Source organism: Triticum dicoccoides, chromosome 7B (assembly GCF_002162155.2).
Source record: "Triticum dicoccoides isolate Atlit2015 ecotype Zavitan chromosome 7B, WEW_v2.0, whole genome shotgun sequence".
In the NCBI taxonomy this organism is placed as follows: domain Eukaryota; kingdom Viridiplantae; phylum Streptophyta; class Magnoliopsida; order Poales; family Poaceae; genus Triticum; species Triticum dicoccoides.
The window spans coordinates 9,221,801-9,233,064 of record NC_041393.1 but is presented as its reverse complement, the minus strand read 5'-3'; the positions used below and the strand labels follow the sequence as shown (position 1 = coordinate 9,233,064).

The 11,264-nt window shown below is 47.6% G+C and overlaps 2 protein-coding genes across 3 annotated transcripts; one reads left to right on the top strand and one right to left on the bottom strand.

Annotated features, from left to right (window-relative positions):
* The first annotated feature begins 6,186 nt into the window (after window positions 1-6,186).
* LOC119340262 ((-)-isopiperitenone reductase-like) lies at window positions 6,187-8,162 on the top strand. 2 transcript variants are annotated; one of them, XM_037612161.1, is made up of 5 exons: window positions 6,187-6,319; window positions 6,416-6,668; window positions 6,746-6,808; window positions 6,894-7,091; window positions 7,183-8,162. In XM_037612161.1, exons 1-5 carry the CDS (start codon window positions 6,285-6,287, stop codon window positions 7,255-7,257), a joined length of 624 nt encoding a protein of 207 aa, XP_037468058.1. In that variant the 5' UTR covers window positions 6,187-6,284; the 3' UTR covers window positions 7,258-8,162. The 2 variants fall into 2 exon arrangements, with proteins under 2 accessions (XP_037468058.1, XP_037468059.1); XM_037612162.1 differs by lacking the exon at window positions 7,183-8,162 and having other exon boundaries at window positions 6,894-7,108.
* Window positions 8,163-8,659: 497 nt separating this feature from the next.
* On the bottom strand, window positions 8,660-10,657 carry LOC119340261. Its single transcript, XM_037612160.1, has 3 exons — window positions 10,016-10,657; window positions 9,178-9,892; window positions 8,660-9,095 (listed from the first exon to the last, which is right to left on the bottom strand). Exons 1-3 carry the CDS (start codon window positions 10,505-10,507, stop codon window positions 9,070-9,072), a joined length of 1,233 nt encoding a protein of 410 aa, XP_037468057.1. The 5' UTR covers window positions 10,508-10,657; the 3' UTR covers window positions 8,660-9,069.
* Window positions 10,658-11,264: the final 607 nt, after the last annotated feature.

Below are 11,264 nucleotides of genomic sequence, written 5' to 3'. Positions count from 1 at the left end.
ACTGGTAGAAGAACCTCCCCTCGTTAGCTCCAACGAGTTGCACGAGCCTCTGGGCGTGTGTGCCACAGGCGCAGTATAGCCGTGGCATGGCGGATGGCTTGCGAGGAGGCCTAATGGCTGAAGGAGGCATGGCTTGCATGCACTTGGGAGCTCTGATGAAACTGGGAGGTGTAGGAGATTTCAGTGCGCAGGAGAAACATATTTATATAGTGCTGCGGCAAGATTAGTGGGGAGGTGGGGGCGGGAAAGGCGCATGTATTGCGGCCACGATTTCTTCCCTAATCTATTGCCGGCACGATTGAATGGAGGGAATAAGTACTGCGTAAAATGAAGGGAATTACTATTATTGTTTCAGTGTGTTACCATATAAGGATAGTTCGTAAGAATCTACGGTCGATTTACCATATATGGTGCATGGTGTTACTATAAAAAAATTGATCACATCGGTGACAGGAAAAAAAAAAGAAAAATGTATGTGTAATGAAAATGTAGCCTTGACATATCGTAGGCTGCATTGTATGATTTGGTCAAAGATTTGCAGGAAAATTTACATATTTAAAAATATGAAAAATATTTAAACATAGAGTGACACGTTCAAAGAGCTGGTAGGAAATTGGCATGCCTTCTGGTACAAGGTTGTGCCTACTTGCAGTGAATGGAAATAAGTTCTGGTGATTTAACCTGTAATTGTAAATAATACTCCCTCTGTCCCAAACTAAGTGTCTGAAACTCTAGTACAAAGTTGAGGCACTTATTTCGAGACGGAGGGAGTATTAGGTAGTAATGACCTCGTATATAACGGGAGAGAAAAGGTACTACAGAAAATATATAAAACATTAATGCACATTGCAGCCATCGATTGTGCCACCTAATATACGATTAGATAATACAAAATACAGTAATGCAGAAGCCGGACACTCCTCTGCAACTGTATTGTGAGCCGCTTCTTGTGCTACAGAGTGCTCCGATGATGAGGCTGCAGCAGGATGGATAGTAATTTGCAACCCAGCCGTAGGGGGAACTAATGGTGGATCATCAAATTGATAGGTGACTGCATCTTGACTGTCTTGAATCGTAACTTTTCGGACCTTATGTGGACGTGTGCCAACGACTTTCATTTGTCCTGAAACAGAATAGCACATATGTGTTAAAATGTAGATTCAGATTACCAGAACTGAAGTTGTGTTACTAGCACTTCTTAATTATATTCAGATTACCAGAACTGAAGTTGTATTACTAGCACTTCTTAATTAGATTCAGATTACTAGAACTGAAGTTGTATTACTAGCACTTCTTAATTAGATTCAGATTACTAGAACTGAAGTTGTATTACTAGCACTTCTTAATTAGATTCAGATTACTAGAACTGAAGTTGTATTACTAGCACTTCTTAATTAGATTCAGATTACTAGAACTGAAGTTGTATTACTAGCACTTCTTAATTAGATTCAGATTACTAGAACTGAAGTTGTATTACTAGCACTTCTTAATTAGATTCAGATTACTAGAACTGAAGTTGTATTACTAGCACTTCTTAATTAGATTCAGATTACTAGAACTGAAGTTGTATTACTACCACTTCTTAATTAGATTCAGATTACCATAAATGAAGTTGTATTACTACCACCTGTTAACTGGATTCAGATTACCACTAATTAAGATTAGTTGATGTGTTACACTAACTTGGCATAGAATTTGTACCAGAGGATTTGTACAGAAAAAGGAGATTGCACTGCAACAAAAGGGGAAAAGTTGACACACTAATAAGGGGGGGTGAGGGGATGGCAGATAGCGATTGCAGGTTCGCGGCAATTAAGAAATTATTAAATCCGGCAGCCCATGTGAGCTTGTGAGGAGGACGGCCGGAAACGGGGATGTACGCCTAGTCAAAACTCAAAGCATCCATCGGGGGAGAATCAGATTAGCAGGTGGATTACCTCCAAAAATACGGACGGAGAAAACGACGGCTGCCGGATGTGTAGTATGAACAAGCGACCAGCGATGTTATCGGCGGCCGCGGATGTCGACCGGAGACTACGAAGGACGTGGTCGTGGCGGAAGTTAACAGCGGCGGCGGCGGCGGCGGCGGCGGATGGCGATAGTGATGATGCGGTGGATGTCGATAGGAACGAGGTATTAAAGAATAGAGACCGCCTAGTGACCGGTCAATGCACAATCGTGGGAACGTGGGTACGAAACGTAACTGGAGTTTATTATTTTAAAGAAAACTGTATGTGATGGTAAATCGTTACTACTGAAAAGCTAGGAATTAACACTTAGGCTGGGTCACTTTTACGATGTTTCGATGGTGTAGGCGTGCGAGGGATGACTGTTAACTAAAGTATGGCAACGGTAACGTGTTACTATTTTTTTTTCTGAGAGAAGGCTGGCAAAGCGACACCAGGGCGATGGTAATCCATTACTATCTTTTTGTCTAGGAGAAGGCCAGCAAAGCGCCGCCAACAGTTTTGGTCGTAAGCGTTACGATCAATCTTTTCCCACGTCGCCCGCGCCCTTCCACCTGGTTAGCGCGTCGGCCTAATTAGTCGCGTAGGTTGGCTCGGTTGAAGTGGCCGGAGCGTAGGATAAGGTAGAATGCGCGCAGCCATAGTTTAGCAAGCCTATATATATATATATATATATATATATATATATATATATATATATATATATATATATATATAGAGAGAGAGAGAGAGAGAGAGAGAGAGAGGTTCATAAGAACTACAAATCATGTAAAACATAATAAGAATTAGATTGAGGATCTACACCACCAAGCGATCACTACCATTGCTAGAACGAGTCGTTGACGTGTCGCTATCGCCGCTCTCCTACCAGAGCCGACTTGATCTTGTCGCTGATAGCCTGAAAGTCTCCATGCACGTGCTCGACCAGCGACCTAAAGTTCCAGTAGTTGCCATTAAACGATTGAATCGATCTGGAGGGCTTGCACACCAATGCTCGTCGGCGTGCATGCACGGTGAGAAACCCTACCCGCCACCCAAGGAGATGACAAGTGCCCCGTCAACCCCATTCTGATGAACTTAAACTCGAGGAGGACCAGAGCCTGAGTGACCAGTTCAAAAATGAAGTGATGTCATCCACCAGAAGCCACCCCGGCGAGAAAAAAAACTAACCTAAACTAATAGCTGGAGCCTAGGCAACAGAATCCCCCTTCCCACTACCTCCCGCCCAAGGTGGATCCACAGGCTCGCCAGCCATATTTGATGCTTCTTGTAAGTTGTTAACTTGCTTATTTACTTCATGCTGCTTGACCGTATTTGGGACAGCACTAGCATCTGCGAAGCAACATATATGATTAGCCTATTTCTGGATCCATTGTCCCTTTCGATTCAGCCTTCCGCTGTTATTGATCGAAGGCTTGGTATCCACACCGATGCGACTACTAATTCAAAGGCATGCTCCAGCTCACCCTTGACCAGCAAAATTATCGTGTCTAAGAGAAACTTTCAATCTATTCATCAATCATAGCAGTACCGAGAACACTAGAGGTAATAAAAATTACAACCATGGACCATCTAGCAATGACTACAAGCACTGAGCGAGCCGAAGGCGCGCCGTCGTCATCACCCCTCCCTCACCGGAGCCGGACAAACCTTATTGTAATAGACAATCAGGAAGTCATTGTATTATGGCCCCAAAGGACCAGAATACTAAAGCAGCAACCATCGCCGATAAAGAGAGTTGTAGGTCGAAAAGATCAAACCTGTAACCACACAAACGAAGACGAAAAAAAAACGAAAATGAAGAAAAACTGGATCCAAATAGATCCACCGAAGACCAGCGCCGACCGAATCCCGTGAGATCCGACGGAGATACACCTGCACACATCCTCCTCCGCCGATGCTATTCATACCATCAGGACAGGATAGGGCGTGGGAAACATTATTCTTATTAAGGGACATTGTCACCGTCACACAACCCCAACCAAGACATTGAACCTAACAAAAAAGAGAACGGGGTGCTCCCGCCAGCGCGGGGCCAAGATCCTCCACACCTCCATGGCCCAGAGGCCATCGGAAGTGGGCCGGATCGGCGGCGGGAGGTGACTTTTCTTCAGCAGGAGGAAGCACAACCTCTTGACTATGCCGATTCTTGTTTTACGTTTTTTGTGCTGTGTTCCAGCAAACTGGGCCATAGTTCGGAGCTTTACAGAAATCCAGTGGTTTCTCGCAAAGACTAGGCTGTATCATTAACATCATCTACTGGTTCTGTAGCAATATATACTGTATGGAAATAACTTTGAGGCTGACAATTTAGGCCCCGTGCTGCCGATCTGATCGATGGCGGGACCAAATTCTGCCGAGGGCAGGGAGATCCCTGCTGAGATCATACGTGAGATTCTACTAAGGCTGCCCACTAGGGACGTCACGCGGTGTTCCTCCGTCTCATGGCAATGGTTCTTCGTCGTCAAAAACCCCACCTTCCGAAGGCTGCACGCCGCCAGCCATGCCGTTGCAACGGCGCCGTCGGAGGTCCTGCTCGTGTCGGAGCGTCAGGACAAGCACCGCTGCTTCGTCGAGGCCAGCATCTCCAACGTCTCGCTGCAAAAGTCCATGTGCCACCTCACCCTCCCGCCGGAGTACCGCCTCACCAACGTCTGCGGGGGCTACCTCTGCTTTGCGCCGGCGACGATGCGCATGGAGGTGTCGCCCGTGTTCGTTTGCAACCCCGTCACCGGCGAGACGCTGGCACTCCCCAGGCCGCCTATGCGCGGGTTGGACGATCTCGTCGCCTTGGGATTCAGCCCGTCCACCCAGGAGCTCAAGCTGTTCCGGTACACGGGCTCAAGGATGCCTGATAATAAATACCTGGACGTATACACCTTGGGTGAGTCCAACGGGTGGCGTCGACGCCCGTACCTCTCCCAGCACAGCCCCGTGCACGGCACCCATCTGCCGGTGCTCGTCGATGGCGAGCTATATGTGTTGATTGACAGGAACGGTGGACACGGCAGACGGACTCACAGGATACTGGTAATTGACGTGGCGAGCGAGATGCACTGCACGTACCGGCTCCCACGCATTGATGCCAACGCGTCCGTGAACGCCTTCGAACTGCGTGGCCGGCGAATGGGAGCACGACCCCAAGGTTCAGTTCTGGGTCATGCCGCCCCTAGATTGGCTCGACGGCGCCACCACCAATGACGACAACACCAAGCTAAACTGGGATCTGCTCTACAGCTTCGACCTTGATTCTGAAAAAGTTTCCCGTGGCCTTTGGAGCAATGCACCCAGGGGCGCTTGGCTTGAAGATGATGAGATCTTGTGCCACAGATTAGGCGACACATTGTACAAGTACGGCACATGCAGCCACTCTCCAATTGCCAACAAGGAGCCTATGCAATGGACTCAGAAACTCATACTCCCGTCTACTCCACAAAAGATCTGCCGTCGATGGGCAATTTATAGTGGCTACCGTCCCAATCTACTCTCGCCTCTCATCTTTCGACCGCCTCCGTCCGAAGAGGAGGAGAAAATCATACAATTTGAGAATGTCTTGTTAGAGACGATACGGACCCAGAAACATCTCTCCGCAGCCGATACCACCGACGAGCCAGCAGCCAAGAGGATTTGCAGCTGAATAGACACCACAGATGCTACCACATAGATATTTACTTCACCAATTTTTTTATTCCCAACCAACAACGGATGAAATTTTAGGTGATAGCAGGTGCTCCCAAGAAATTACAGAAAAATAATGAAAGATTGTGAAATTGAAATATTTTTCATCAGGAAGAAGCTCTTTCATCTACAAGTCTAAAAGATTTTGCATACGCACCAGATTTGGAATGTGACAATGATGGATCGAAAATCTATGGTGGCTGTCACTATCTGACTCTACTCCCCCTTGTGACCTTTGAGTCAACGTTGAGGACGAGATGACTAGACAAATTTGACAAGTATTTTAGTTGTCACCAAAATGATGAAAATACTTGTCATCAAAATGAATAAAATGGGATGCATCTAGATGTATTTTAGTTTTAAATACATCTTTTTTTGTTTATTTTAATGACAAGTATTTTCGGACGGAGGGAGTACCAAGCAAAGATAAACTTGTCCGGGCGTGAAAGCAACGCATGAGCTGCTGGCAGGTTAGGCATGATGTCGTCTGCCTCTCTGAAAGCAACGGATACGCGTGTGCCTAACCACCAGGACGGCGAAGGGGACATAGTAGACTAGAATGGATAACATCACGAATCTGACGATTGTGGAAACGGTATATCTTCTTGTTTGAGCTCGTGGTCGTGTGGTGCAGCACTCATGGAAGGAGCCATCTCCAGCCGGCCAAACACGAGGTATAGCCTATCTAATAAGCATTCTTAGCTCCTGACGCCGCCATGTAGGCTTGCCTTGAAGCAGTATTGCTCTGATCGGCGGCGCATGGTTGCTAGGATTGCCGTCGTTACCGGCGGGAACAAGGGGATCGGCTTCGAGGTGTGCCGGCAACTAGCTAGCCATGGAGGAGTCACGGTCATTCTGACGGCTCGGGATGAGACCAGGGGCACGGAGGCGGCCGAGAGGCTCAGAGCGCCGGGGCTCACCGACACCGACGTCGTCTTCCACCGGCTGGACATCACGGACGCTTCGAGCATCGCCACGCTAGCCGATTTCGTCAAGACCCGTTTCGGGAAGCTGGACATCCTGGCAAGTTTTCCATTTGCTTTCCTCATGCTAACGCTGTGTCACCGAAGGTCTGAAGCAACCATCTGTGCAATTTGCAGGTCAATAATGCCGGCGTTGGCGGGGTTGAGTACCCCCAAGAACTCGATACCAACGACGAAAAGGTGAGCTCAGGTGGCTTTGTTGTTCTGCAGTTGCTCGGAGTTATATGCATCCAGGCTGAACAAGTTCAACTTATCTGTGCATCAGTTCGCCGGCCTCGACTCCAATCAGAGACTTGAATGGATGGTGAAGAATGTCCGGGAGCCCATCGACGCCGCAAGGGGAGCAGTGGAGACAAACTACTACGGCACCAAGCATGTAACCCAGGCCCTGCTGCCTCTGCTGCTGCAATCTTCCTCCCAGGGAAGAATAGTGAATGTCCCCTCCGAATATGGACTGCTAAGGGTAACTTAATCATGTTCTTTCAAATCTCCATCGATCATGCTATTGCTACACCGGTACCGAATCGGGAACTTTGATCCATACATGCACCCAGGGAACTTTGACACCGCCATGTAGGGCTTGCCCCGTCCGAAGAGAATGTCTTGTTAGAGACACTACGACTCGATAAATCGAAAGGTCTCTCCGCAGCCGATATCACCGATGAGCCAACAGCCAAGAGGATTTGCAGCTGAATAGACACCACAGATGCTACCACATAGATATTTACTTCACCATTTTTTTTATTCCCAACCAACAACGGATGAAATTTTAGGTGATAGCAGGTGCTCCCAAGAAATTACAGAAAAATAATGAAAGATTGTGAAATTGAAATATTTTTCATTGGGAAGAAGCTCTTTCATCTACAAGTCTAAAAGATTTTGCATACGCGCCAGATTTGGAATGTGACAATGATGGCTCAAAAATCTATGGTGGCTGTCACTATCTGACTCTACTCCCACCTAAGCCACCTTGTCACCTTTGAGTCAACGTTGAGGACGAGATGATTAGACAAATTTGACCGTCTTCTATATATATTATATGGACACTATGCCCCCCATAAAATCAAAATGTCACTCGCTCCATAGCCAATATGGCCAATGACCCAATGTGCCAGCGGCCAAGAGGATCTGCTATTTTTCTTGAGATAGAAGAATCGGGGCTGGCTATTTTTCTTGAGATGTCAGATCTAGATGTTTGAGGCAAAGGCGTGTGGCTGTTAACAATAAAGATGCCAAAACTGTGGATGAGAAGTCCAATTTTTGTAGGTTTGAAGTCTATGATGACAAAATATTTTTAATGGGAAAAATAGAAGTATCAACTGATGCAAGACTCGTAAAGGTTTCACTGTACTCAGGCTTGAGAATGCATCCCCGTCTTCAGAGACTGATATGCACTTCAATTGTTATTTGGCCCAGGTGGCCTACCCAATGATTTTTATGTGCCATGTTTATATCTTCAAAATGTATCTCACAATTGTGGTGTCAAACATTTTATTTTGGATTGTATGGCAAGGTGGCTTACTCCCAAGTGTTTTATAAATTCTCAGTAAGTTGAGGGAAGTCTTATAATAAACTAACATAAATAAATGGGTATATAGATTTACCATTCTCTACTTCTGAATGAAAAATCAATAGCTTACTGTCTGTCCATCTCAAAATAGCGCCAGGTGAGACAATGTCACTGCCTACAAACCGAAAATAGAAACAGACCAGAATCATGTAAAATAGGTGATAAGCTTTCTTTGCCCTAACACAATGACCACCATGTACAACCAACATCCAATTCATAAAGCGAACTCTCACATAGTGTTTCAGAACAAGAATTACCTATAACAAGTCAAGAAATAAACACACACATGTTCCAGCCATATATACCAGTGAACGTCTCTTTTATCATTTCACATACTCTTTCACTGGAAAATTTTATTATATGAATTAATGAACACACCTTTTAAAAAAACATTCAAATAGTAGGGGGCAACAAAGCAGGACTATAAACAAGAAACAAACTAGGCAAAAAAAGAACAAACAAACATAAATCTAGGAAAATATATAGAAACTACTAATACACAAACATATCAGCGAAGCGCACCGTGCCGCCGCGCACGGGCATGGCTAGTCACATACAGACTGAGGAAAATTCTCGGTTCTATGGTAATGGATCTCAGTAACACCCAAAGCAGCAACAAATTAAGCAAGCACCAAATTTAGCAAGTTCATGCGCATCCGCATTACAAGATCTACTACAACAGAAATACAGTACATTAACTACATCAAACTGTCGCCAGTACAACACGTTACCTTCATCAGACGAGTTCTGAGAATCTGATCCTAGAATACTTCGACCCATGCCAAATTGGACAACCGCCTGTAGGGCTGCCACAACGGCCAACACTTCTGCTTCATCACCAGCAATGCCCGGACATCTTGATTTCACACAATTACCTCCCATCCTCCTCCTGACATTCTATCAGCATAAAAGAAGCCATATGTGTTAGCATTTAAATAACTGCTACTGCATTCTCAAAATATTGCTAACCAGATGATACCTGAAGAGATTGGATTTTTTCTCTTTTTTCCTCGATGTGCAAGTGGCACCATAACACCAGGGAGGAACCACCGCGCGGCGTCGTACTTTCCCGGAGAACCACCAACATGGCGTTGAAACAGCACCTTCCGCTCCTCCATGGAGTAGACGCCCCAGGTGACGTAGCAGCACTCGTAGACCTCAACCACAAAGTAGATGCAGTTGCTCATGCACCCTGGAGTCTCGGAGGCACGGACCGCAAACGATGATTCCCCACTCACGAAAAGCGCCCGGTCACCAGCAAGCCTCTCCACTTTCACCCATCGCGCCCCCTCGACATCTAGCCTATACACCTCATAGCCACCGAAGGAATTGGAGTATGCGGGTTCTTGTGTTGCGAGCACCCGAACGACAAACATGACTTCCCCTTCCGACTCGAGCAGGTGGAAGTTCCGGATGAAGCGGTCTCCGAGCTGCTCGCGAATGCTCGGCACACTGAGCCTTGTCAGGCGCCACGGCATCGGCGCACGAGTGTCAATGGTGTACGTTGAGCCGAAAATTTGCATGGCATAGAAGACGCCGTCGCTGTAGGCCACTAGATCAATGTCGTCGGCACATTTGAGGTCTTCAGGCAGGAGCAGCTTCCGCTCGGACCACTCCCCCTCCGTGCACCACCAGAGAGAGAAGTTCCTCCCGAAACTCTGGCCAATGAAGAAGGCCTCGGCGCCGCTGCAAAACTACGTAGTGGAGAACATTCTCACTCAGATCGGAACCATCTATATTAGCAAGTACAGTAGTAGTAACTGCTACTGCAATCAAAATAAATCGATCCTCCTCATAGCAAGTATCTTTTCACTCACCATAGGTTCAGTCGGATACATGATCCGATGGGCGTACGTCTGAATGCCCCGGACCGCGCCGGTGGCGGGATTGACGAGGACGAGGCTGCTCTTGTACGCAAAGGAGATTCTGCCGCTGGGCAGGACGCCACATAGCTCAAAATGTTTCGCGTCGCTGACAGTGCTCGGCAGCCGGGCCGGGACCACCGGCGCGGGCGAGTCCTCCCCGCCGTCATCGATCGGAATGGAGAAGATCGCCCCGCGGAGGCCCTCGTCGAGGACCTCGAGCGCGAAGAGGTGCGGGGTGGGTCTCGCTAGCCGCTCGGAGATGATCTCCGCCCAGGACCTGCAGACGGCGGCGAACCGCACCGACTCGAGCGGGCTGATGCAGCCGAGGATCTTCTCCGTGAGGTGGAACGGGAGGCTGCCGATAGTTCCGCTCGCCGCATCTCCGTCGTCGGCAGATTCGCGGATCTTGCCTGTTAGGGTGGCCGTGGGTTTGATAGGCTCCATATGGTAGAGGGAGAGGAAAGGAATGTGAGAGCGCGTAGGCGGCCGGAGCTGGGAGCGGCCGGCGGCAGCGCTGGCCGGAGCGAGAGAAGTGAGAGGGGATCGGATCGGATCGGTCGGTGAGGAGAAGAGCGAATGGGGCTGGGAGCTTTGTGGACGCAGCTGCTGGGCCGGTTCCTCACTTTGGAGACGGGCTCTCTATCTATCGGCAGCACGTCCAAGGGTATTTTCCAAAAATCGGAAATGCCATTCTAAGGTTTAGAAAAAAAATGGAATGTTTTTCTGCAAAGACATATATAAATGCTATATACGAAAAAAGAAAGACAAATTTTTGGCGCAAACACAATCTCATTTTGATGGAGGACGTTGACCGGGTGGAAGAGGAACAGGAGTGCCGCCGGTAGCGAGGCGGCACGTGGGCGATCGGGCAAGGCACGCGCGGTGAAGACAAGGAGGAGGAGGCGGTGAGGTGGATGCGTGGCTAGGGTTGGCGGTCAGCCTCACGCGCATCCTTTTACAACACACGCGGGGGAGACAAAAGGTGAACAGGCTAGGGATAAGCCGAGTACATTATCACCTACTCGTCTTACATTTAGTATTTAAAATGGCAATATATAAGCTCAATATAGGTATATAAAGGACACTAGGCATATAACGGCCGCCATCACTGAGTCGGAGGTCATACGTGGGAAGAATGGCAATATGGCAGTTGTTTATGTCGAGCCTTATGCAGTTGTCGTGTGTGTTTTCGCGGGTCTCG